The 22,866-nt window shown below is 34.4% G+C and overlaps 2 protein-coding genes across 2 annotated transcripts; one reads left to right on the top strand and one right to left on the bottom strand.

The window, feature by feature from the left end:
• Nucleotides 1-503: 503 nt before the first annotated feature.
• Nucleotides 504-6,969, top strand: LOC115447273. The gene is made up of 9 exons (XM_030174274.2): nucleotides 504-665; nucleotides 884-1,013; nucleotides 1,325-1,450; nucleotides 3,963-4,105; nucleotides 4,596-4,754; nucleotides 5,277-5,314; nucleotides 5,984-6,046; nucleotides 6,143-6,229; nucleotides 6,651-6,969. Exons 1-9 carry the CDS (start codon nucleotides 591-593, stop codon nucleotides 6,901-6,903), a joined length of 1,074 nt encoding a protein of 357 aa, XP_030030134.2. The 5' UTR covers nucleotides 504-590; the 3' UTR covers nucleotides 6,904-6,969.
• Nucleotides 6,970-7,201: 232 nt separating this feature from the next.
• LOC115447268 (ER degradation-enhancing alpha-mannosidase-like protein 3) lies at nucleotides 7,202-19,229 on the bottom strand. The gene is made up of 10 exons (XM_030174266.2): nucleotides 18,900-19,229; nucleotides 18,643-18,789; nucleotides 17,454-17,606; nucleotides 17,038-17,191; nucleotides 15,875-16,044; nucleotides 15,334-15,555; nucleotides 13,940-14,105; nucleotides 12,955-13,343; nucleotides 12,375-12,576; nucleotides 7,202-11,739 (listed from the first exon to the last, which is right to left on the bottom strand). The coding sequence occupies exons 1-10, from the start codon at nucleotides 19,004-19,006 to the stop codon at nucleotides 10,876-10,878; spliced, it is 2,574 nt and encodes an 857-aa protein (XP_030030126.2). The 5' UTR covers nucleotides 19,007-19,229; the 3' UTR covers nucleotides 7,202-10,875.
• Nucleotides 19,230-22,866: the final 3,637 nt, after the last annotated feature.

The raw sequence follows: 22,866 nt of genomic DNA, 5'->3' as shown, positions 1-22,866 counted from the left end.
ATGTACTATTGTACGTCCCCGGGTGGAAGCAGGGGAGAGAAGCTGTCTCCTTGGTTTAACATAAGTACTAGTCTTGAATTAGTACTAGTCTATTAGTAATTAGACTATCCATATGAAATTTTCGCTTTAATTCTCGCTAGATACAAATTTTGTTATTTTTCCCCTCCCCCCTTATCCCAGTCGATTAAAATGCTAATGACGACCGTACAATGTACATTGTGTTAATTTAAAACCTCTATGTCGAATACAGTGTTTTATAATCGTGGTGACCGTCGTGAGATACTAAGCCTCACAATAGCTAACAATATAGGTAGGTACATATGAACAATATACAGTATATATGTCCTAGTAAAAGTAAAGAACATAACCGGAATGTGAAATATTCCTGTTGATACAAATTTCACGAGACCGAATCACCCACTATACGTAAATATTAGCCATTCAAGCATCACACGTAGATAGTATTGGCATTAATATCGATAACAATTATCATGTTGCGATTAATAATCTGATATCATGTTTAGTTCCTTCATTTAAAAGAGACACAGCATGTTATGAGCAGTATTCGTAAAAATTAATAAATTATTAAAATGACAAACCTGGAAAAGTATAAACCACAATCGAAATTGGTTTTAACCGCCCTGCTCTCCAGCGGAGTGACTGCAGTAAGTGATTCTTTCATTTAATAATATACTTCCCATTATGCGAATGCGAGATTATAAATAAAAAGTACATTGTATTTCCTTAAGTGTAGCAATAATACCTACTGTGATTTTTGTTTCTTGGTTTACATCAAACAATACCTATGTATGTGCGTGCCTATTTTAAAATGTGTGTTGTTAACTACGTACCTATTAAGTTTTTTTTTTTTGTTAAATTTTAGGTTTTGTGTATAACGTACATAATACTGTGTGCAATTGCTTTAATATACAAAGAGGATTGTGGTATCATAAAACCAAATGAATTCACAACAGAATATTTTTGGACAACTGTTTTTCTGAGATATTTTCAAGGTACCTCATTTTTTATATTGTTTCCATCCCAAAATTGGAAATCTAGTAACCGGTTTCCAAATGTCCTTTTCGTTCTGTACGAAATTATATTTTATATTATGTTTGCGTTGTTAAATTGCGTCGCGTCGCGGAAAATATTTTTTATATGAGTCACAGAATGATATCTATCGATTAATATAACGGCGCTGTAATTTTAACATTGTTCAAGGTCGCTACTTGCTGAATATATTCACGTCAAGGATTGAAATATCGAAATTCAAGTTAATTATTTCGAAAAGGACATACTAACTGGCAGATTTAATCAATTCCAGATTGTGAAAACCATTCATGGCTTAAGGATTTGAATGTGACCTCGGCGAACACAGTGTTTATATTATTGATCCTTACTTTAGCAGCGTCCAGTGTTTGTCTCATCATGGCTTGTATTCTTACAACAGGTAAGTCAGCAAAATATTATGAATCTTAGTTATGTTATGCTGTTCGTGCGAATGTCTTACATTCAGACCTATCCAACTATAACTCTGAAAGTACAATATTGATTATTGTATACTGCCTTTACAATTATATGATGGTGGTGGTATTAATGTATGTGTTTTTTTTTAAGTCTAGACGTCCAACTAGTCTAAAATAGTAACGCATTAGCGAGTACTCTATTCTTTCGTCAGTTATACCCTAAGACAGTGAAAGAACAACAATGTTTAGTGTTTCGACTCCACGAAGAAACACACGATGTTCCAAAAACTATATAATATAAAGGTATAAGTTAGGTATATTATGAAAAATATTGACACACGCTGCGTCGGCTCAGTTATAGAAATTAGCGCTATAGCAGTAAGAAATTTCATTTAAGTACAAAATAACTTACTACCTACTTCATAGCATCATAGAGTAATATACTACGTAAGATATAGCATCTCAGCATAGCATGTGCACTGCGCTTGTCATCCTGAGGTATATATAATCTATTTATTGTTTCTTTCTCATTAGGTAATATTCTATTCGTCAAGTATAAAGCTGTTGCAGTTGGTTTACCTTTGTTCGCATAGCAGAGAAAATATACATAGTACACAGCTTCGTATATATAGTTTGCAGTCTGCGCAGAAGTATGAAAAAATATTGCAACTTCGCGAGCTACAATAATATAACCTATCTTAATTTAGTTCTTGTTCTGTAACCGGTATAACAATTAACAGGGTCAAATGCTAATCATAAGTGTCAAATATTAAATAGTAATTTTTTTATGTTACTTTAGCTGTCTTTGATGAGGGAGGATTTAGGGAGGTTAAAAAAGAGCATACCTCGCGAAACGGAGTAAAATAATTTTCTAAATGCGCCTGGACGGTTACTTATAATGATTTTGTGTAGTCCTCGAAAGTGTAACATAATAGTGTTGCTTGGCAGCACAAAAGGTCAAACCGTAACCACCTGTGGACATCCGTGCTCTTTAGTATTGATCAATAAAAATTTTAAAAAAATATTTTTAATATTAGCGCTTAGTTCGTCTTTCTCTGGAAAAAAAATTGTCTGTTAGGGTTGTAATTTCGTATACTAAATCCCCTTATTTTACATTCTGATGTAAGTTGCTACTTCATTAGTCGTCATTTCTTTATTATACGTTTACACTAATTATAGTGTAAACGTTGTATAATAAAGAAATTACAATGACCTTTGTCATGTGTCATGATGTTAACCTTTGTCGCGTTTCATTTTTTGGTTTATTTCAGTACAAACAATTAAGTAAAATTAATGCAAAAAGGTTAAAAACCTACGCTGAGAATACTAAATACCCAATTTTATATTGGGACTACCAACTAATTATTCTTTTGAAAGTCCTGCACTTGTTTACTAAGTTAATTGAGCTGGGAGCTGTTAAAATCTCGCCCTCATTAACTACTAATTCAATTCTGGGAAATTTCGTTCCAATACAAAAATACAACAATTAAGATTAAAATTAAATTATAACATAAATACTGACTTTAATATTCAATATACCAATAAATAACATATTCTGATGATTCACTGATAAAACTAACTAAATGGGAAATCCCCTATATGCACTTCATTCCGATTGTTTGGCGTTCCGCTTTATCAAGTGCATCATTCAGAATGTCTAAATTCCTTTTAAAGTGCACTTAGTTTTTCGTGTAAATAATATTATTAATGACTGATTATTTATTAATAATAATAAATACCACTGCCATAGCATAATACATAATAGTATGTACTGTAACCCATACTTCTATATATCTATACTATTATATAAAGCTGAAGAGTTTGTATAAGGCGCTAATCTCGGGAACTACTGGTTCGAATTGAAAAATACTTTAAGTGTTGGATAGCTTATTTATCGAGGAAGGCTATAAAACATCACGCTATGACCAATAAGAGCGGAGCATGAATGAAAAATATTATAAAAACGGGAAATATTTACTTCTTTTGAGAGCTTCTGTTACGTGCGCTTCGTAAACGGTTAAATTGACGGAATAGTTCCTTTTAAAAAGATTTAAACAATATATTTTAAAACTTGGTGCCCTATTGCATCTGTCTGCCTGTCTGAACAGCATAAATTCAAAATCTATCCAAAGAATTTCGATACAATTTGGTATGGAGATAGTTTAAATCCCTGAGAAAGACATACGCTACTTTCTAACCCGGGAACATGTATAGCGGGACTTTTGTCCCGGAAAACTTTTTTACCCTGGCGAAGCTGCGAGCTCAAGTTAATAAACTATAAAAATAAAGCTTATCAAAGTAATAAATAAAAAATTGCGCTACTCTTTTCTTTTCTACTTTACTTTTAAGTAATACTAGCGTGATAATATAATATTGATACTTTCTAAATAAATCCTTCGTTCCACCCCCACATAATAATTAATAAACCAATAATCGCTACCTACAACTCTGGTGTGTCTCTATTTCATGTCTGGTTAATCCATATTTTTGTTTCAGTTGTATGTAGTAAAGAAAGCGCGCAGTATGTAACTGTAACAGTATATGCGTATGTTGGATTTAGCGTTGCGTCTTTGGTGGTTGATTTAACTTTTGCCGCACACTTTGGATTGGACTATACGTATCTTGGTAATCAATTATTGGTAAGTTAAATACTGCGTTATTGATTTATAGCTACTCATCGTGCATCTTGCATTAGGCAATGAATTATAAGCATTGATGATTGAAGGGCACTACTTACTAGCTGTAATGTGTTTTAAACTAAAATCGACTGTTAGTCTTTGCAGTCTGCTCTTGATGATAAGTAAACTTTCTAGAATATGAAATAAGGTCAAACCTCCGATTGAAATATACCTAGGTATATACATTATTTTGTGTACCAACATAGAGCCTACTCTATCAACTCATGTTACTGAAATGAGAAAAGCTACATAGCATAGCATAGCATGTAATCTTAGAATTCGTAATAAGAATGTCAAATTTATTTATCTGAAGCAGGTATGCTAACTTACAACAGGCCGTTGTGGTGGGCGTAGACCTAAACTATATAATTAGCAGAAGAAGCCTGTAACCAGCGGTGGATTAGTGTTATAATAGAGACCTAAAACTAATATATAATGATAAATATTTCAGAAAGAAACGACAAATAAAGAACTTTTTGTACTCTACTATGGCGCATTCGCGTTGATGACAATCTCCCTAAAAGGATATGTAGCTCATGCTATCAACCTCGTATTCCTCGTACTACTTGTCATTTATGCAGCAGAAAATTGGAACCAGCAAAAAGATGAGGTGAAATATTAATATTGCGTGTACCTTAAATTATTTATCAGCTATAATAACACATGGGATAACAACAATTGACAGTACTAAACTGATTATACATCTATGTCTATTGTTTATATATTGTAGCTCTTCTTTTCCACCAGCTCTTCTAATATTCCAATGTAATGTCAACACAAAACACTTGTTTGTGGCACGAAGGAAATGGCTCAGCATTTTTGATAGGCCACGTGCCTAAGACTGACCATCTCTGGGGTTCATTCTCAAATAATTGTTCAATCTGAAATAAATTGTTTTAAAAACACAGCACAAACTAATCTACTACTTTTAAGCAGCAGAATCGATCAAATCGATAAAAGATTTTCCAATAATTAAAGAGTTTCCTAAGAATGTTTTCGTCTCGTTACTTAGGTATACCGTTTAAATTAATAGGTAGTCTTAACTGACGTCTCAAATCCGCAAGGGAATTATAGGTGTACATATATAAGTAAGTCCTTAGTATTTTATTGAATGTTTCATACTTATTTTCAGCATTCCATTCACAAAATGGGCGCCTTGAACGCATTTGAGTAAGTTTACATTACTTTCAATAGGTACTAGGTATATAAAAACGCCTGGCAATTTTTGGTCATTAAAGATTACATAATTTTATACTTATACCTGATTATTTAACTGTAAAGTCATAATAATATGAAATATACTAACTAATATGTTACTACTGGACATAATGAGACTTAACATCTCATGTCTCAGGATGGCGAGCGAAGTGGAATACCAAACAATACTTTGTAGGTACAAGGTGTTGGATGGTATTTCTATTGTTTATGGGCGGTCGTATAGCTTACCATCAGGCTAACGGCAAGCTCATCTCGTTATTCAAAACAATAAAAAACTTCGATATAGGGACTATGGAGCAAATATTAAAGTATTGCGTGAGCGTTACAAAAATGCATTTTTTTTAAAGTTTTGTATTTAAATATGAGAAAGGCTAGAGTTATGTATTGTTTATGAAAAGAATATAAATTAATTTATTTTATTATTCCCATTGTCCTAATCTGCATCTGTCCTTAGCTGCCTCCTTCTCCCTTACATAGTCAGAATGCCTGATTTGGGGGCAGGATTAACAGGTTTTAAAAACTTAATTTATTTGAGAAGTGGACAGATATTTGTTGTATATCTCAGGCACCAGGCCCAACTCGTATTAATACGGCATACATTTGCTCCATTGCTTTTTACAGGCATGGCAGGAAACCAGACGACGACTGGACTCAGCATCCAAGTTACCCGCCATTTACAAGAAGGTACGGCTTAATTTTTTTTTTGTCATACTAGTTGGTATTTTAACATTGTCATATTGTATATAAGGGCGTCAGTACTTATTTAATTTTAATCTTCAGTTCACATATTAACAACGGATTCATCAACGACGAGGACCGCCCGCGAAGCCCGGTGCGCGAAGCTACTCAACCGGATTACATGACTAAGTGAGTACCTAACAAAAATTATATTTTATGTCATTATCCATAGTTAGTCGGTCGGTGTCGTCTCTCGACATAAGATGAAAAATATGTTGTTTAAGCACAGATATTTCTCTGCAGTGTAAGATTTGTACATAGGCGATATTCGCCACGGCCTAGAGGGGGCAATGGCCGATAGGGTGGGCTCGTTGCAATCGCGGACCTTTTTTATGTATCTGCAAACTATGCACCCGCACGCGGGACATGCGGGGCGGCATAAACTTAGTGCTGCATACTTTAGGAAAGTATTAATTCGACGCTGTTTCACTGGCCTGCAATTGTTCAATAATCACTGTAAAAGCTATACTGTCGAGTTAAAAATTTCCACCCACTCAAAAATTTATCATAATTGGTAGTTTTGTAGTATTCACTAACCTTCATTCAACAGTCGTTCGTTCGACCGCTCCGATTCGTGGCATCACAGCCGCGCTCCGCGTGACCTGGGACAGAATAGTCGGCCGTTTTCTTATCTAGAAGACATCAGACGACCCGTGGCAGTGCGGCCGCCGGCGTCGCCCACCGTAGACCCCCACTGGCGACGCGACCAGTGGCCGCCGGTGGCCGGCCCCCCGGTCCCCGCGCCCGACTACAGCCCACAGACGCCTCGTCGGCTTAAATCTGCATTAAAATCCGGCTACTAACCCGATAATATTTGTATACTATTATCCAAGGTTATAAAAATAAAGTCAGTTATTTAAGAATATTTATATTGTAGTTTTATTATGACGGTTTACATAATAAAATTATTATATCACTGTATATCACTAAATCAAAGTACATTATTTTATTCTATGTCAGATACACCAACGGCGAAGGGTAGATGCTTATCATACGATTCTTACCAGTTTAATTAAAGGGATCAGAACTTTAAATGTAAACTAAGAATTATTATGTAACATCAACAGACAAATGCAGGCTTCCCTTTCCTACCTTCTTCCCTTTTCCACCTTCGCCGCCAATATCTATATAGTATTTGTATGCTTTTAAAATTATGTATATTAGAGTCGTCTATATTTTATTTATTTTGAATTTCTATGCTCCTAAGAACTCGGAGAGTTCAAAATTGTTTATTTCACAAAATTAACTTCGACTGTGGCTGTCGCATAAAAAAATATTGTTTATAAATTAATATGTTGCTTATAGTTCTAATAACACATATAGGTACATACAGACTCTTATTGACATTGCGTTAATAAATTAAATTACATACTCGTCTACCTCTGCTAACATTGTGCCAAAATCATCCATGAATAACTAATACTTCCACCAAAAATCCCGGTTTTACTTTCTTATTTTTTTATAATTTTGGAGTCCAATGTATATATGGAGTGTGCGTGAGTGTATTTCTGACTGAAAGTATGATATTCTGCTGCAACGAATACTCAGCTATCACGGTGTATAAAATTAAAATTACCTTTATTGATATTTATTTTGTTCGAAACATACATTTACGGATTAAGTAATCATTAGTGAAATTTTCAAGAGGATAAGTATGTTTCATATACTAACGCAGTGTTAAACTGACTTTGTATAGGCACCTATAGCAGAATTGATATCATCTATTACAAAATATAGAACAGCTTCATTAGGTTTAAGAACTTGACTCGTAAACAGAAAAAAACTATAAGCAAATGGAACATAAATACCTTTCATTGCAATTTTGTACATGGTCAGGGGGCCTATTCCGCCTATCGGGGCAATATCAATCATATCAATATCAGTGTATTTGGAATCACGAACTTTAAAGGACAGCTTTGATAGCCGTATGGGTAACAGAGTCAAGGAAATACCCTATTTATCTATGTGGCTATCCAAACTGTTTTTCGATTAGAACAACCGTAATTTCAAAATGACGGATTTTCCCCGTAGACGGAATAAGGCATGACTATAACAAAAAACTAGGGTACAAGGAATTTGTCGGCACCGTATGCTGGCGGGCTCTAAAGGTACCAATAATTCAAAAAAAAAACCTTAACGATAGGTATGAATTATTATTGTACGTTTGGATCTGATATGGCCTATCTCAAACGGCGATGAGCTACATGAAGCTACGGGTATGCTACGCTTATGTTAAAGTTCACGGTACGACAGAGATGTGTTGACTGTTGATGTCACCTAACATATTTCTGCTTGTCTGACAAAGACTGACGTCCGCTTCCTTAGGATCAATACAACATGGTATCTAGCCTGGCTGTTAATTTAAAAAGATAAGTGATTTGCAAACAGAGTAGGCCTAGTAATTTACAGAATATAAGCATCTTACAGTATATAAGCATTATTCAGATTATTAGGATATTAAATTACACACAATCAATGCTGAGGTTACTATATGCTCATCTGTAAAAGCAAAACATACAACGTATTGTCAATTTCGGTGGAATAATAGCGGCCAATCTGAAATTATCCTCACCAAGAAACCTAAACACATATGCATATGTTGTAGGAAAAAAGTTACAGAATTCTGTATAAAAGGAACATAATCTAATAATAAAAAACATACACGTCGAATTACGAACCTCATACTTTTTTGAAGACAGTTAGATGTCAATGCAAGACCACTTTTGTATTAATTTAGTGTAAACATTTCAAGATGTATTATTGATACTATTTATCGCATCTGGGTCCTTATTCTGTATGATAGTGTAAGCGCGTAACGCGGCCGTGTCATGTTATCTTCGAGAAATGTGCGTGGAATGGTATTCTGTAAGCCAAATCTCTATAGTCCTAAACATGACGCGTTGTGTTGCGTGCTTGTTACGCACTGTCAAAATAACGTGTGAGATAGAGAATAAGGGCCCTGTACACCGACAGCGCTGTGACATCGGACAACATGTAGTCACCCACACTGCAGAAGAATTCTCAGTTCAGCACTAGAATAATATCTAATCTTGACAATTTCAACGTGCCACTTCGATAAAATATAATTGTGCCATAAATGCATGGAAGTTTTAAAATAAAGATAAACTAAATAGATAACTTGAGACCATTTTATAGAGATAATGTTATACGTATACGAATGTGAACACTCTTACATCTCATTGATTGGAAAATTTATCAGTATAATTATTATAACTCATGACTATCCATGTTCGTGAAAACATATTTTTTATTTTTGTTAGTGCTTAAATAACTATAAAAATAATGTAACTTTTTTCTCATACACAATTTTTACTAATTAATTCGTGAAATAAAACCTATACTTAGATTGTTAAAATGTAGTAAAATGTTTATCCCAACGTTTCTTAGTCTAAACCGCGGCACATTGCCGATGTTTATATTTCATACTGGCAGCAACATTTGTTAAGGATCACTTCATAAATAGTAAAATAAGACTATAAAATATCCCATTTTTTAATAAATTATATCCAATCTTTTTATCCGCACTCTCAAGTGCGATTATAAACTCGAAAGCAATAAAAATCCGGCAGCTTTCAAAATTTGCCAATATACGTAATTATAAAAAAAAGATATTACATTTTATTATTTCTTTGTCTTAATACATATAATTTCAGCTCAAAAGTAAATAAGCTTCAGAGAAAAGAGAAAAATTAAAACTTTGAAGATCAGAAAAAAATATATTTTGAATAACCGTTAAACCTACAAGATTTCTAATTCCAATAATAATATGATGTGGTCCCAGGACTCGTAAAAATATTTAAAATTAATTAAAGATACCGAGTAACACAGTTCTCGTACGCGCGAGTTTATCCATTACACCTTAGGGCAATTATACAATATTGTTTATCAATATGATTATATAACACCACGTAACACCAAGGGAGATGGGGGTAAACGAAAGGTAATAGAGCATTTAAGGGTAGCTTTAGAGACAAGAATTTAAATAACGCAACTAACTTTTGATGATAAATTTTATAAAGTTCGTTAAAGATAGAACCAAAAGCCATAACGGCGGCTAGTCCTTAGAAAAATATCGAAAACATCTTAAAATCCCTGGAAAGGCTTTACACACCTAAAACTAGGGTTGAGTAGCCTAGCCTAGTTACAAATTAGTGGGCCAGGTACCATTTTCGTTTTATCTTATCCATATGCAGTGGCTTGTATGAGGAAACAGAAACAATATACGAACTAAATGAAAAACTCATCAAACCCGATGAAATGAATGATTGTGTTATATGCTAGTATATTTGTGAAATAAATTAGCATAAACCTCATAAACTGAAAACATCTGTTGACATGACGTTGAAAGAAGGCATTATACACTATTATTTTTGCTTAAAAAACTCTTTGGTTCAAAATGAATAATTTAACTTTGTGATGACATTATATTATTTTTAAATAACTAATATAACCTGATGAATTAATATTTTATTGCATTTCAAAAGTAATATTTCCACGAATCCACCGATTGGCCTAGCTACTCTGTCGGATTTTAAAGCTCGCGAGTGTAAAAGTTAGCCCAAAAATCGATACGCCACCAATGTAGGCGATTAAACATAATATATAAATTAATTACAATAAAATTAACTCCGGATATCCAAAGGCACCAAAATTCCTTGTGTTACTTAGTTTCTTACAATTAATATGTACAGTTATTATACATTTTTCAATATAAACATTTTATCTTATTTACAGTCTCCTTCAAAAGTTAATTGTCAGAGGTCGTCCTGTGTATTTTTATCGGTTTCCAAGGTTTGAGTGTTTATGGCAGAAACTATTGCTGGACCAACTGGCTTCTTACTTTGGAGGCAAACATCAGGTGATTCGTTTTTCAGGTCATCTTCACGGTTGGTTGGCTCCGTTTTAGACGTAACAGCTTGCTCCTCGGTACACATTTTATTCGATGATGAATCATCATGGGAAAGCGATAGTTCAAACTGGGCTACTAATTGGCCCAACACTTTTTTCAAATGTTCAAAGGATTCTTTATCCGCGACATCGCCTTCGGTATCTAGAACCGCCTCACAATTATTGTCTTCACAGACACTCTCATACTGACGTTTAAGTGACCTGAGCTCTCCGACGATCACTTCTAAGTCGGGATTTTTTCGTAGTTCTTTGGTGAGATATTCACCCTCGCGGGAAAATAAAAACACGGCAGGAATCTCAATGTCGCCTTTGCCGTCTCCGGACATGGCGAACAGCGCCGTGTTCTCGTGAGTGGAATCGGGCACGTTGTCGATAACGATCGCCATCAAAGCGCCAGCGCTTTGGATGTTACGAACTTTTTGTGCGAACGTGCATTGGCCACGTTTGGCGATGGCGAACTTTTCGTGCAATTGTTTTTCATTTACGAGCGGCGTGCAAGCGTCGATCGGCGATGCAAGCGCCATGGTGTTGGTGTACCGATTGTTCCCGGAGATCTCTTTGCCGAAGTGCCCCGGCCCGGCAGCAAATATCTTGTCATTGATTTTTACGCCAACTGGTACTACGCCATTTTCTAGGTCACTAAGAGAGTTCCATTTAGACATTTCGCGCATGAACGTTAGTCCTTCTGCAGCGTCTTTGGCTGATTTGGCCTAAAATGAAAAATATGGTATTTACTATGTATTATAAATTAAATTCAAGAGTTTGAAAAAAAAAGAAGTGGTACTATATATTAAATTATAAGTTATATCTAGATATATAAAAAAATGAATCCCTATTTCCCTTGGACCACGCCATCACGCGTGAACGGCTGGACCAGATTCACAATTTTTTTGTTATATTTGTTATTCTCCAGAGAAGGATCTTATGAAAGAAAAAAATAAGGAAGTTGAGCGGAACGTTAGAAAATTTAAGAAAAGTTAATTTCAGCGATTAACAGAATGCGCGCTGCAAATTCATAGTTAACACGGGGCAACGTCTGTCGGGTCAACTAGTTTTAAATAACTATAATATGCTACCACATACATTCTATTTTCTTAATACGTGTCTATACTAAACTTGAATGATTCATAAATCAAAGTAATCAGTGTGTTAGAATGTAGCAATGAAACACGACACGACTTCGTGATGTTTTATCGAGATTGGTTGAGAGACTAACATGCGACATGCGCATTACTTTCGCTATCAATCACAAACATCAAAACTAAACGACATCGACTGATGAGTCGCATTTTTTGAAACATTCTAAGGGGGCAGATGAATTTGATAACAAGTGGTAAGTAGTTACAGTGTTGGTGGTGTATAGCAGTTGCACGCGTCCGTCGGGCAGCGTGAGCACAGAGATGCCCATGTCGGCGAGCGCGAGCAGCTGCCGCGGGTCGGAGAGCGGGCGCAGGTGAGCCGCCGGCCGCGCCGCCCGCGACCCCAGCAGCTGGCGCATCGGCTGCCGGACCTTCTCTGCCACTAGCGACGCCGTGTTCGGACATGTCCTGAACAGTTACAATATATGCATCCGATTTGTCTACACGGGCATGTTTGTATATATCTGAGTTAAACTCATTATATACGATACTTAAACATATCGAGATGATAATATTTTTATGTGAATTTATCACATATTACCTACGTAAATACAAATTAAGATAAAATATCATATTTTCACTCTACACTTCTAAATGGTGCGATTTTTTTATTATATTATTAACAACAAACCAGTTTACTCTAAAATGAGTCTTATGTTATACAATGTAAAATAATTGTCATATAAACATATTTTGTTGTATTATCCTATAAAAATGTATAATGTCTGGATCTACATTATAATATTACCGTAATTAACTATATTTCTGAATATCGACACAACTTACTTTCTATATTTATCATCATCTTCTTCCTCAATTTTAGTGGAAAAGTAAGTCACGTTCCTTCCAGCAGTTGCCAATGAGAGAGGTAGGAAATGCGCCTCTGTAGTTAACACATAGTCTTCTAAATTAACAGGTAGGTCTTTATCTTCGCCGAAAAGCATGTAGAGGTATTTAAAAGTCTCTGCCAACACGAACGAATCCATTCTATCCTCGTGGATGCGAGTTCTGACGTCATTAACTGCCGCGTAACCACAACTCACTCTTGCGTATTGTTGCAACGATTTCAATACCGCTTTCCCAACGTGCAAATAATGGTCATCCTCAGTAGCGCGGTGAAGGAAATATGTTGACTCCAAGAACTCTGGGCGCAAAGGGTGTTGACCCCAATGAACCTAGAAATAATTATGTTAACTAGTACTTTCTTACATATTTACAGATTAAGATTCGCCGCTGTAATAATTGTAAGCTCAGATTGACATGTTCCATAACAATACGCTCAGAATAATAACAAGCAAACACTACGTATCGTGCTCACATTCCACAAGTCTTGACACATAAGTTTTAATTTATTCATAAATCCTGTCAATACGTCTAATAGTGTCGAATATTATAATCCACGCAAGGCACACTGATTGATATTATAAAATGTAACCAATTCTTCATTCGTCATGCAAGTAATAGGCAGTATGCAAAATAATAACTTCTTTATTTCCATCCGCATCGATTAAGGAGTGAGTAATTTGCAAAAACATTTCTGGTAAATTAAAAACATTGAATTATTTTTAACAAATAACTAAAATTATATTATTTTATTTTTAGCTGGAACCACTTGATCGAAAGTAATACTTTATAATAATTATCGAAAATGAAATATATATCTATAATATTTAAAAATAAACATTACTTTTAGGGTCCATAAACATTACTAAATAACGCGAGATGGATGCCAGAAAGTAGGCATGCTAACTATGAATACTATAATTTGTACCTGGAAGTCTGAAGTGAAAGCCTCTGGTATAAATGTGTGGCGCTGCATCACTTGGTATAACATCTCGTGCGTCTCGACTGCGGGCCGGACGTCCCCCAATAACACCTGCAGCCCGGGCCAGAAAGCCAGCAGTGCGTCCATGAAGTTACGAGACTGGAGGTGCGGCCTGGCGTTCATAGTACATATTAATAACGTTCGCGTAATTTGACATCTTGCGTGTATCAAGATCGGATAAGAACCTGTGTTCAGAGTATTTTCTGCAGTTACTTCTTTCATACAGAAGTCAAATCTATTGCTATATCGGCCACAAAATGTTATTTGTTTCACAGTACATGTTTTTATTTAAGCATAATTTTTTGTTAATGCGTCATCTAATCATATTGCGTCGTAGTCATTGCTTATTATATTAAGTGCGATTATATATATATCTATACTATTATATAAAGCTGAAGAGTTTGTTTGTTTGTTTGTTTGAACGCGCTAATCTCAGGAACTACCGGGTCAAAATGGAAAATTCTTTTTGTGTTGGATAGCCCTTTGTTCGTGGAGTGCTATAGGCTATATATCATCACGCTATACCCAAAAGGAGCGGAGCAGTAATGGCTAATCTCAGGAACTACTAGTTCGAATTGAAAAATTATTTTTGTGTTGGATAGCCCTTTATTCCTCGAATGCTATAGACTATATATCATCACGCTATGACCAATAGGAGCGGAGCAGTAATGGCTAATATCAGGAACTACCGGTTCGAACTGAAAAATTCTTTTTGTGTTGGATAGCCATTTGTTCCTGGAGTGCTATAGACTATATATCATCACGCTATGACCAATAGGAGCGGAGCAGTAATGACTAATCCCAGAAATTACCTGTTCGAAATGAAAAATTCTTTGTGTGTTGAATAGGCCTTTGTTCCTGGATTGCTATAGACTATATATCATCACGCTATGACCAATAGGAGCGGAGCAGTAATGAAACATATTGCAAAAACGGGGAAAATTAATTAGTTTTGAGAGCTTCCGTTGCGTGCGCTGCGTAAACGGTTAAAGTTATGCAACAATGATGTATGACGGGATCGTTCCTCTTAAAAAGTTCTACAAAAATATATTATAAAACAAAGTCCCCCGCTGCATCTGTCTGCCTGAACGTGTTAAACTCAAAAACTACCCAACGTATTAAGATGAAATTTGGTATGGAGCCATTTTGAGATCCTGGGAAGGACATAGGCTCCCGGGAAAATATATAGCGTGACTTTTATAACAGGAAACTTTAGCCCGAAAAACTTTATAATGCGGGCGGAGCCGCGGGCAAAAGCTAGTATATTATATGAAGTACAAAAATAAATAAATAATTTAGTCACAAAGTAAATGTTCTATAAATAGGAAATTTATTATTACCTGTGCATATGTACAGCCAACATGATGGGTCCTCGGCTGATGTACTTCATTATAGCATTGTAGTGTCTGTTGAACCGAGCAAGATACTTCTCGTCTCCAAGAAGGATGTAAGCTTTGAGACAGTATTCGTAGTAAGAGTCGATGCCGGCTCCAATGCCCGAGTCCTTGCGCACCCAGTCACCAGAATGTATGTTTATTACTGTACCCATCAGATCCGATGTTCTAGAACAATTAATGCAAGTAGTTAGTTAATAGATGGAACAATATTAATTTGGCAAGCTCAACATTACAAATATTATGTAACATATTCTTCCCTTGTATGTGATGTTACATAATTACATAGATCAATTACAAACAAAAGCACAAATCAGTTTGAAGCATTTATAATCGAATTAATTACTCATGTTATTAGAGACAACAATTATATTTAGTCAAAACTTAGTAGAAGATTAATAGTTTTCATACATTTATTGCAAGATGATGATAATTTAAGGTATAGTTTTGTACTTGTCTAGTATGTCAATATAATTAACTGCCGTACCTATGTCTTATTTTCCAAAGACGGTCCATCGCTTTGTGGGCCTTTTGTTCGTAGACCGGATTTCCAGAGAGCCGGGACAGCGCCGCCAATTCTAATATCATCGTTCCGGCGCAGGCGGTGCAAGTTTCGCGCGACTCTGACAATCCTCGCATGCCGTGACGTAGATTTATCTGCGACATAATAAAATTGTATTAATTCTCGTACCCGTTTTGAAATGTCATTTTGGATGACACAAGTGTTAATTATTATAAGAGTATATGCGGTATGGTCGATGGAGAATGCACACATTCAATAACACAGATATATCTTAGTATTGTCTGCAGTTATCTTTAACATAATAAACTGTATTATAATAATCACATTCCATCTGCTATATGTCTACACATTGTTTAATACTTATTTGTTACGGTAATGTGTTACATGCCATTCAATGTGTTTTAGTGTACATACCTTAGGAGAGCTAAGATAACCTTAGTATAAAAATAAAAAAATAATTTCACCATTGTTTCTATAGGACGAGCACAAGTCCGGTTGTTGTGCATATTTTTTTTTATATAATAATTACATTTTAATCTTATCTATTTATAAGTCAAATTCAGTATATTCTGTTGCAGAATTCCTGCCAAAACAACATACATGATGAAATTTTATACCTAAGATATCTACAGACAGTACCGGCTTTAGGGTGAAAGGGGAGGTCGCCAGATCTTCGGGAGAGTGTCAATGGTTCGACGGACAAGAAATGCTCGAAATAATCACGTAATATGTCAAAATATGCAACATCAATTGATAAAAAGCAACTAATTATTAGATTTTTATATACAAGAGGCATAACATTTCTGTGAGTTAACACAAGAAGAGACCCCAATAGCAGCTAATTAGTTGTTACAAAAAGTGATGAGCTAAAAACCAACAGTCCTCAGGTAAGATAAACAAAATGTCCCACATTCATTTGTATTTCACTTATTTTTACTTATTCTAACGAAACATAGTAATATAATATTGCTTAATGTAGCAAAAATATGCACCTTCCCATGATTTTGGCCATTATATACAATTGCATAATATAATCCAGTTTGCCCTCCATGTCTAGAAAAACACTACATAGGATTGATTAACGATAAATATACAATATATATAAAATAATAATATAGTATCTCAACCTTTCCATGTGGAATGCCTGTGGACGTATTAAAGGCAGGCAGGAGTCTCTTCCCCAGGTCCTCCGCCATTCTGAGCAATTCGCCACTGTACCATTGCAACACAGGGACTTCAGATTTCAAAGAATCTGCGAGGATGTGAGCTGAGAGCAATCCGCTGCAAACAATGAATTGATAAGTGTGAATTTATAATAATAATAGATTTATACATTATAGTTATTAAGGTCCATTTATTCATATAAAATATATGTAATATTTCAAGCTGGATCCTTTGTACATTTTTTTTTACTATTACTTTGTTTATGTAGGATAGATTTATTCAATCTGTCGATTATTCCTTACAAACTACAATTATAATTACATCATATTGTTATAAACTATTATATATATATTAACATTTTAACTAAAATTTTCCTTACCCTAGAACTCGTATGTTTGTCTCAAAAACAGAAACAATAATGTCTTGATTGAAGCTGACATCCTTTATAACAAGTTTTAATGCATTACTGAATTCTGAAAAGTCGCCCATCACAACTAGCGTGTCTAAGCTGTCCACTAATGTTAGTGAAAAACTGAAAAAATTATAATCATATTTTAAAAACATTTATTATAAAAAATTGTATTAGTATTTTAAAATGTCATTTTATACTGTTTAATTTCTGATTACAAATGGATAATGTACATTGTACACCACAAAATCAACCTGGCAAATAATAATGAAATATATTTGAACATTTTATTATATGTTTACTAACAGGTGATAACAACCTGAAGCTGTCACAATAAGCATGGAAAAGGTCACATATGTTCAACATTTTTACATCATGTTTTATTTTTTTCGCTTTTGCACACACTCACAAGTAAGCACACATAAAATGATTCAATTAAAGTAGTTCACTAAGCAAAACAAGAAACTTACAGGTTTTATCAGAGAAGAAAAATCATATCAATATAGACTTCTGTAAATTATTGCTAATTGAATAACGAATTATATTCATAGCAAAGGGGCATTGCACTGTAAGATTTTCCTCATATTCTCATAACATATGCATTTTAAATAAAATTAAACACTTTTAAACCTCATTTAGAAAATGAAAAACACAATAAACACCTCTATTGAAGATACATACATATTATGGCACCAAAACTTAATTACTAAAGACAATATCATTACACAATATAGTATTACATTTTCTTTCTTCAAATGCACTACCTTTTTTAATATAAATCAACTTCATGTTCAATCTTTACAGAGCAAACAATCCAAAAATACTATGTAAACCATAAATTTTGCTAAAGCGAGGTACATTGTTCAGATAGTAGCATTACAAAATACAAATGTTTCATAGTAGAAAGACTATTCCTTGCCCTTACCTTTATTTCAAATTCTGGATATTACATATTTAAAAATTTTGAGTGTTGTTTATATCACCATGTAATTAATTCAATTCACTAAGTGAATAACTTAATTATTGTTAATTTTATATTAATTCGCAAATAATGTCCAACAACATAAAAAACCAGCATTAAAAAAATAAGATAAAGCTTTGTTTCGCAACAGATATAAATAGTATATATAAATAGTAAAATGAAATAAGCGTGACTTACTTTCCAAGAGCATCATCCATATCCCCACGGCTGGGTGTGATGCCTTTCCAACGGCCTTTGCAGCTGAGCGGCATGAGTTCATCTGCAGGGTAAGCATTGTCCATGTACGCGTTATATGCGTGGTAGAACATACTTCTGGCCTCTTCTCTACAAAAAGATAGCAAAAATGTCTTACATGTTAAAATAATAGATATTCATTACCTACACACATTTCCCCTAAATATTAATTATTATAAGTAACATCCGAGGACAATTACCTTAAACTAATTCTCTCAGCTCTCGACATGCGAGAGGAATAACCCTCTTCTTCGGTCCTCACAGATATTATTGCTAAGAAAAACACTAACAAAACTCGATATGCCATCGTTATCACCCAATCTCAATATGAAGTATTGTATAAAATAATAATACTTTTAGGAGCAAATTATCAACTAAGTACTTTTAAAAAAGACATGTCATTTCTAGTTTATGACAACTAACAAAAATTATCAATTATTTATTTTATTTTATACTGTCTTTTATCCATATGAACCACCATGACAGTCTACTGTGCGTTCGCAGTCAAATTCCTACTACTTCACTATCACTATGTCAGAATGTGTCAGTCAGGTTGCGTTTGTCAACGTTGTTATACTGGTACAAATTTTAAAAGTATCGAAATTTAGCATTACTAGCGTAAACTCTTCGCAGCAAAATATTCCCATATAAAGTAAAGCATTTTTATTTCTATGAATAAAACAGGATATTGGAGTTTTGGTTACTCACCAATATAAATAGAACGCTACAACGACTGAAAATAAAACAACCGTTTTATTTATTTACAATTGTAAAATTATTCCTGACCGTATGACAAAAATAATATATCATAAATTTACTCATGATAAATGCTCTAAATATAAATATTTTTTATTGATTTTTAAGAATTTTAATCATAGAGAATAAACTTCGAACACGTAATCCCAGACTGGATTGAATGTTCCTAACTAGCTGTGAAGTGAATATTGGCAGAAAAGTCTGAGAGAGATAAAGCGATCGTGCTTCAGTATAGTTATATAATATAACGCGTATTGCACACCCACACGGCGAACCGCCGCGCGCTATCGAAATGCGTATCCACATGAAAACTTAAATATTAGCAAAATAAGCGGTCGTTTTCACACCAGTTTCGCCATCTCGTATTTTCTACTCGACTTGTCTGAGCTAGACTAGTCTCATTCAGCATAGAAAGAAGAATTATTTTTTCTTTCTTGACATTAAGAAGAAGACGAAGGATAGGGGTTATTGAAATTAATTTATCTCTTGCATTCAGGAAAATTCCACCACAGTATCGCCTGCCTGTCATAAAAGGCGACTAATAGGGACTATCGGGGGGTCGTCGGCGGGCGCCTAGTGGCCATCCGCCCTTAGTGTACGTTGTGCATATCTCGCACACTGTGATGACCCCCGGTATGGAGAAGAACGAGAACGAGAACATCCTTCGATTGCATGGGGGCTTCTGAGGATCCCTCTCCCCTCACACACAGATAGGAGACGGGCCACAACAGGCGGGCACAGGGACGGCTTCGGGCGACGATTTAGATACTTCTGTCAGGGGAAGCAAGTAGCCGTCCCCAATGCCCCGAAGAGGACCAACGCGGAGTAAAATAAACATATTCTTTTAACCATTACATAGTTTTCCTTATTTTTTAATCCGAATAATAAGTATTTGGAAGCCTTTCATGAATGTTTTTTTTCAAAAGTATGGATAAAACCCGAGCTGCTATTAGAACGTCGATATTTTGAAGCACATCTGCCGAGTATCTTTCATAGATTTATTTTTCAATATTTCAAAAAGATAAACATAAAAATAAAGTCGTTACGAATTCATTTATTTTTTTATAATAGATTGTCTGCTACAACGCTTTGCGCTCATGCTTTCATGAATCTGAAATTTTAGTGTTGATAATAACAAAACAACTTGTCTTCGACACAAAAGTAGCAAACACACGTAAATAAAATGATAGAAACTAAAAAAAATAGGCAAATAGAAAAAAAGACTGGCTTTTCTAAAAAAAAACTTCAAAGTCCAATATGTCGAAAACGGTTTATATTGGGATATGGTGTTTCATAGTGAAAATAATAAGAAATGATTGAGCACTATAACTATTCTTTCTCTCATATTTGAAGTGCGGTTTTTTCTGACAATTGATGACAGTAAAAGTCCGGAGTTTCTTTCTGCTTTTCTTCTCCGGATAGTCATCGCTGAGGTAGCTAGTGAAAGGCTGGTAGGTTTAGCTAGGTTGGGGCTTATATCGTCTTCATCGGCGTGGATTGCGACGCGTTCTTCCCTTTATTTTTATTAGGATTATTTACATCATTTTATTTCTTCTTTCCTACCAGCCCGAGCTGGCTTTTTTGTTTACTTTTTAGACTTTATTTTATGTCCAATATAAATTGTCTTTAGTTTATTTAAGCGACTTTATCTAAGTAATAATTAAATATTCTTATGTAATGACGTTTTACAAATAGACGCGTCATATACTAACAAAATGGCACATAAAAACGGCGCACTATTTGCTATAGTCACGTTCCTGTACTTATAATAACAGATTGGCTCGAAGAAGGAATAAAAAGATGCAGCATACATTAGTCAGAAAAGACAGTTACGTAACAACGTTAGAGCCGCACGCTCATTGGCCGTCAAGTCGGGCAATTACCTTACTTTCGTCTTGCCAGTATTGAGCTCGGGCAACGTATCTATGTAATAAAAACATTTTAGTTCTTATGTATGTATCTTGACTTATCATTATTGCAACTATGTTCGCCTATGTGATGAATAAAGCATTTAAGTAATTATTTTATGTTATTATTGAAAGTTTTCTTTTACTTAATTATATGATTTTTATTTTTTATGTTATATTTAGGTAATGTCTATGTTTAGGCCTTACTTTTTACAGACCGAAATATTGATTAAATTTCAGAAGTTCGTTTTGTAAATATTAGATCAACATAAAAGATATAAATATTACGGTAGTTGTTTTCTTCTTTTTTTCTATTAAGCTTAAGTGGTACTAACACGCTGCAGATAATTTTATTTACGGAATAAATATATATTAATTGGATAGGCCAAAAGATGGCATTTTCATGAACAAACATACTTATTACTTACTAAGGTCGGTCGGGGAAAGTGAGCCATAAAATTTTCGTAGCTGGATTCAATGCAAAATAATTTCTTTTTGTGCTGACTTAAGAATGTAATTTGATTCATTTAAGAATATTTGGTATTTTGTGATAACGACCTATAGCCATTCTAGGAAATCAGACAATAAATTAATAATATTTTGCTCAAAGTAAAAAAAATTGGTAGTAGGCGCACTTGCCTCCGGAAATGGGGTAAGTGCACCTGTGTGAAAAAAGCGCCAATATAAAACATTAACACTCATTTTAGTCCATAGATAATAAATAAGATAAATTTTAATCACTTAATATTATAACAAACTATGGCTGTCAAATCAAATTCGGGGCAAGTGCGCCATATATTTGTAAATCAGGGCTTTAAAACATTTTACACATTTTTTTGCTATATTTAGTTATTAACACTAGTTTTATGTGCGGATACGTTGTAATAAAAAAAAGTTTAAATAGCTTAGGTAGCTTTAATACGAAATCCATTTTAATTCTAAAAACTAAAAAAAAAAAACATACAAAAATGTAGGAATTAACAATTTTGAATGCGTTATAACGCAATTACTTAGAATTTGGCCTTATGAAATTGGATATGTTTTAGCTGCATTATACCCAGATAACGTGCCTGATCGAACAGTTGCAACCTCTTTACGTAAAGTTGCTCTAGACCAGTGATTCCCAAAGTGGTCTATATCGACCTCTAGGAGTCTATGACAAACGGCAAGGGGTTTACGTAAGCGAAAAAAAATTTGGGGGTCCATGAAATAAAAATGGGGGTCCACGATAGTGGATCTCAACACATACACTGATAGTACCTATTTACTTACATAATACTATCTTATAATATCAAAACATATATATTATTTATAAAAGTATCTATGAAGTAAAAAAAATATTATATATGTGTATAAAATTGTGTAAACTAAGTTGTAGGATGTTGGTATTCGCTTTGTGGTCGCAATACATTTTGAACTTGTAAAAACTTGAGAGTCGCAGTCTCAGAGCTTCGCTAACTTGCACTGACTTGTTCAATTCGTCACTGTTACCAATCTCCTAACG

This window comes from Manduca sexta, chromosome 27, assembly GCF_014839805.1.
Source record: "Manduca sexta isolate Smith_Timp_Sample1 chromosome 27, JHU_Msex_v1.0, whole genome shotgun sequence".
In the NCBI taxonomy this organism is placed as follows: domain Eukaryota; kingdom Metazoa; phylum Arthropoda; class Insecta; order Lepidoptera; family Sphingidae; genus Manduca; species Manduca sexta.
This window is presented reverse-complemented; position numbering and strand designations above follow the sequence as displayed.

Coding starts and splice junctions, on each gene's coding strand:
- LOC115447273 (XM_030174274.2), top strand. CDS start 591: ATGACAAACCTGGAAAAGTATAAACCACAATCGAAATTGGTTTTAACC. Junction 4,755..5,276: donor GGAACCAGCAAAAAGATGAG/GTGAAATATTAA, acceptor ACTTATTTTCAG/CATTCCATTCACAAAATGGG. Junction 6,047..6,142: donor TACCCGCCATTTACAAGAAG/GTACGGCTTAAT, acceptor TTTAATCTTCAG/TTCACATATTAACAACGGAT.
- LOC115447268 (XM_030174266.2), bottom strand. CDS start 19,006: ATGGCATATCGAGTTTTGTTAGTGTTTTTCTTAGCAATAATATCTGTG. Junction 14,106..15,333: donor TTGGCTGTACATATGCACAG/GTAATAATAAAT, acceptor TATGAACGCCAG/GCCGCACCTCCAGTCTCGTA. Junction 12,577..12,954: donor GATGATGATAAATATAGAAA/GTAAGTTGTGTC, acceptor GTAACTGTTCAG/GACATGTCCGAACACGGCGT.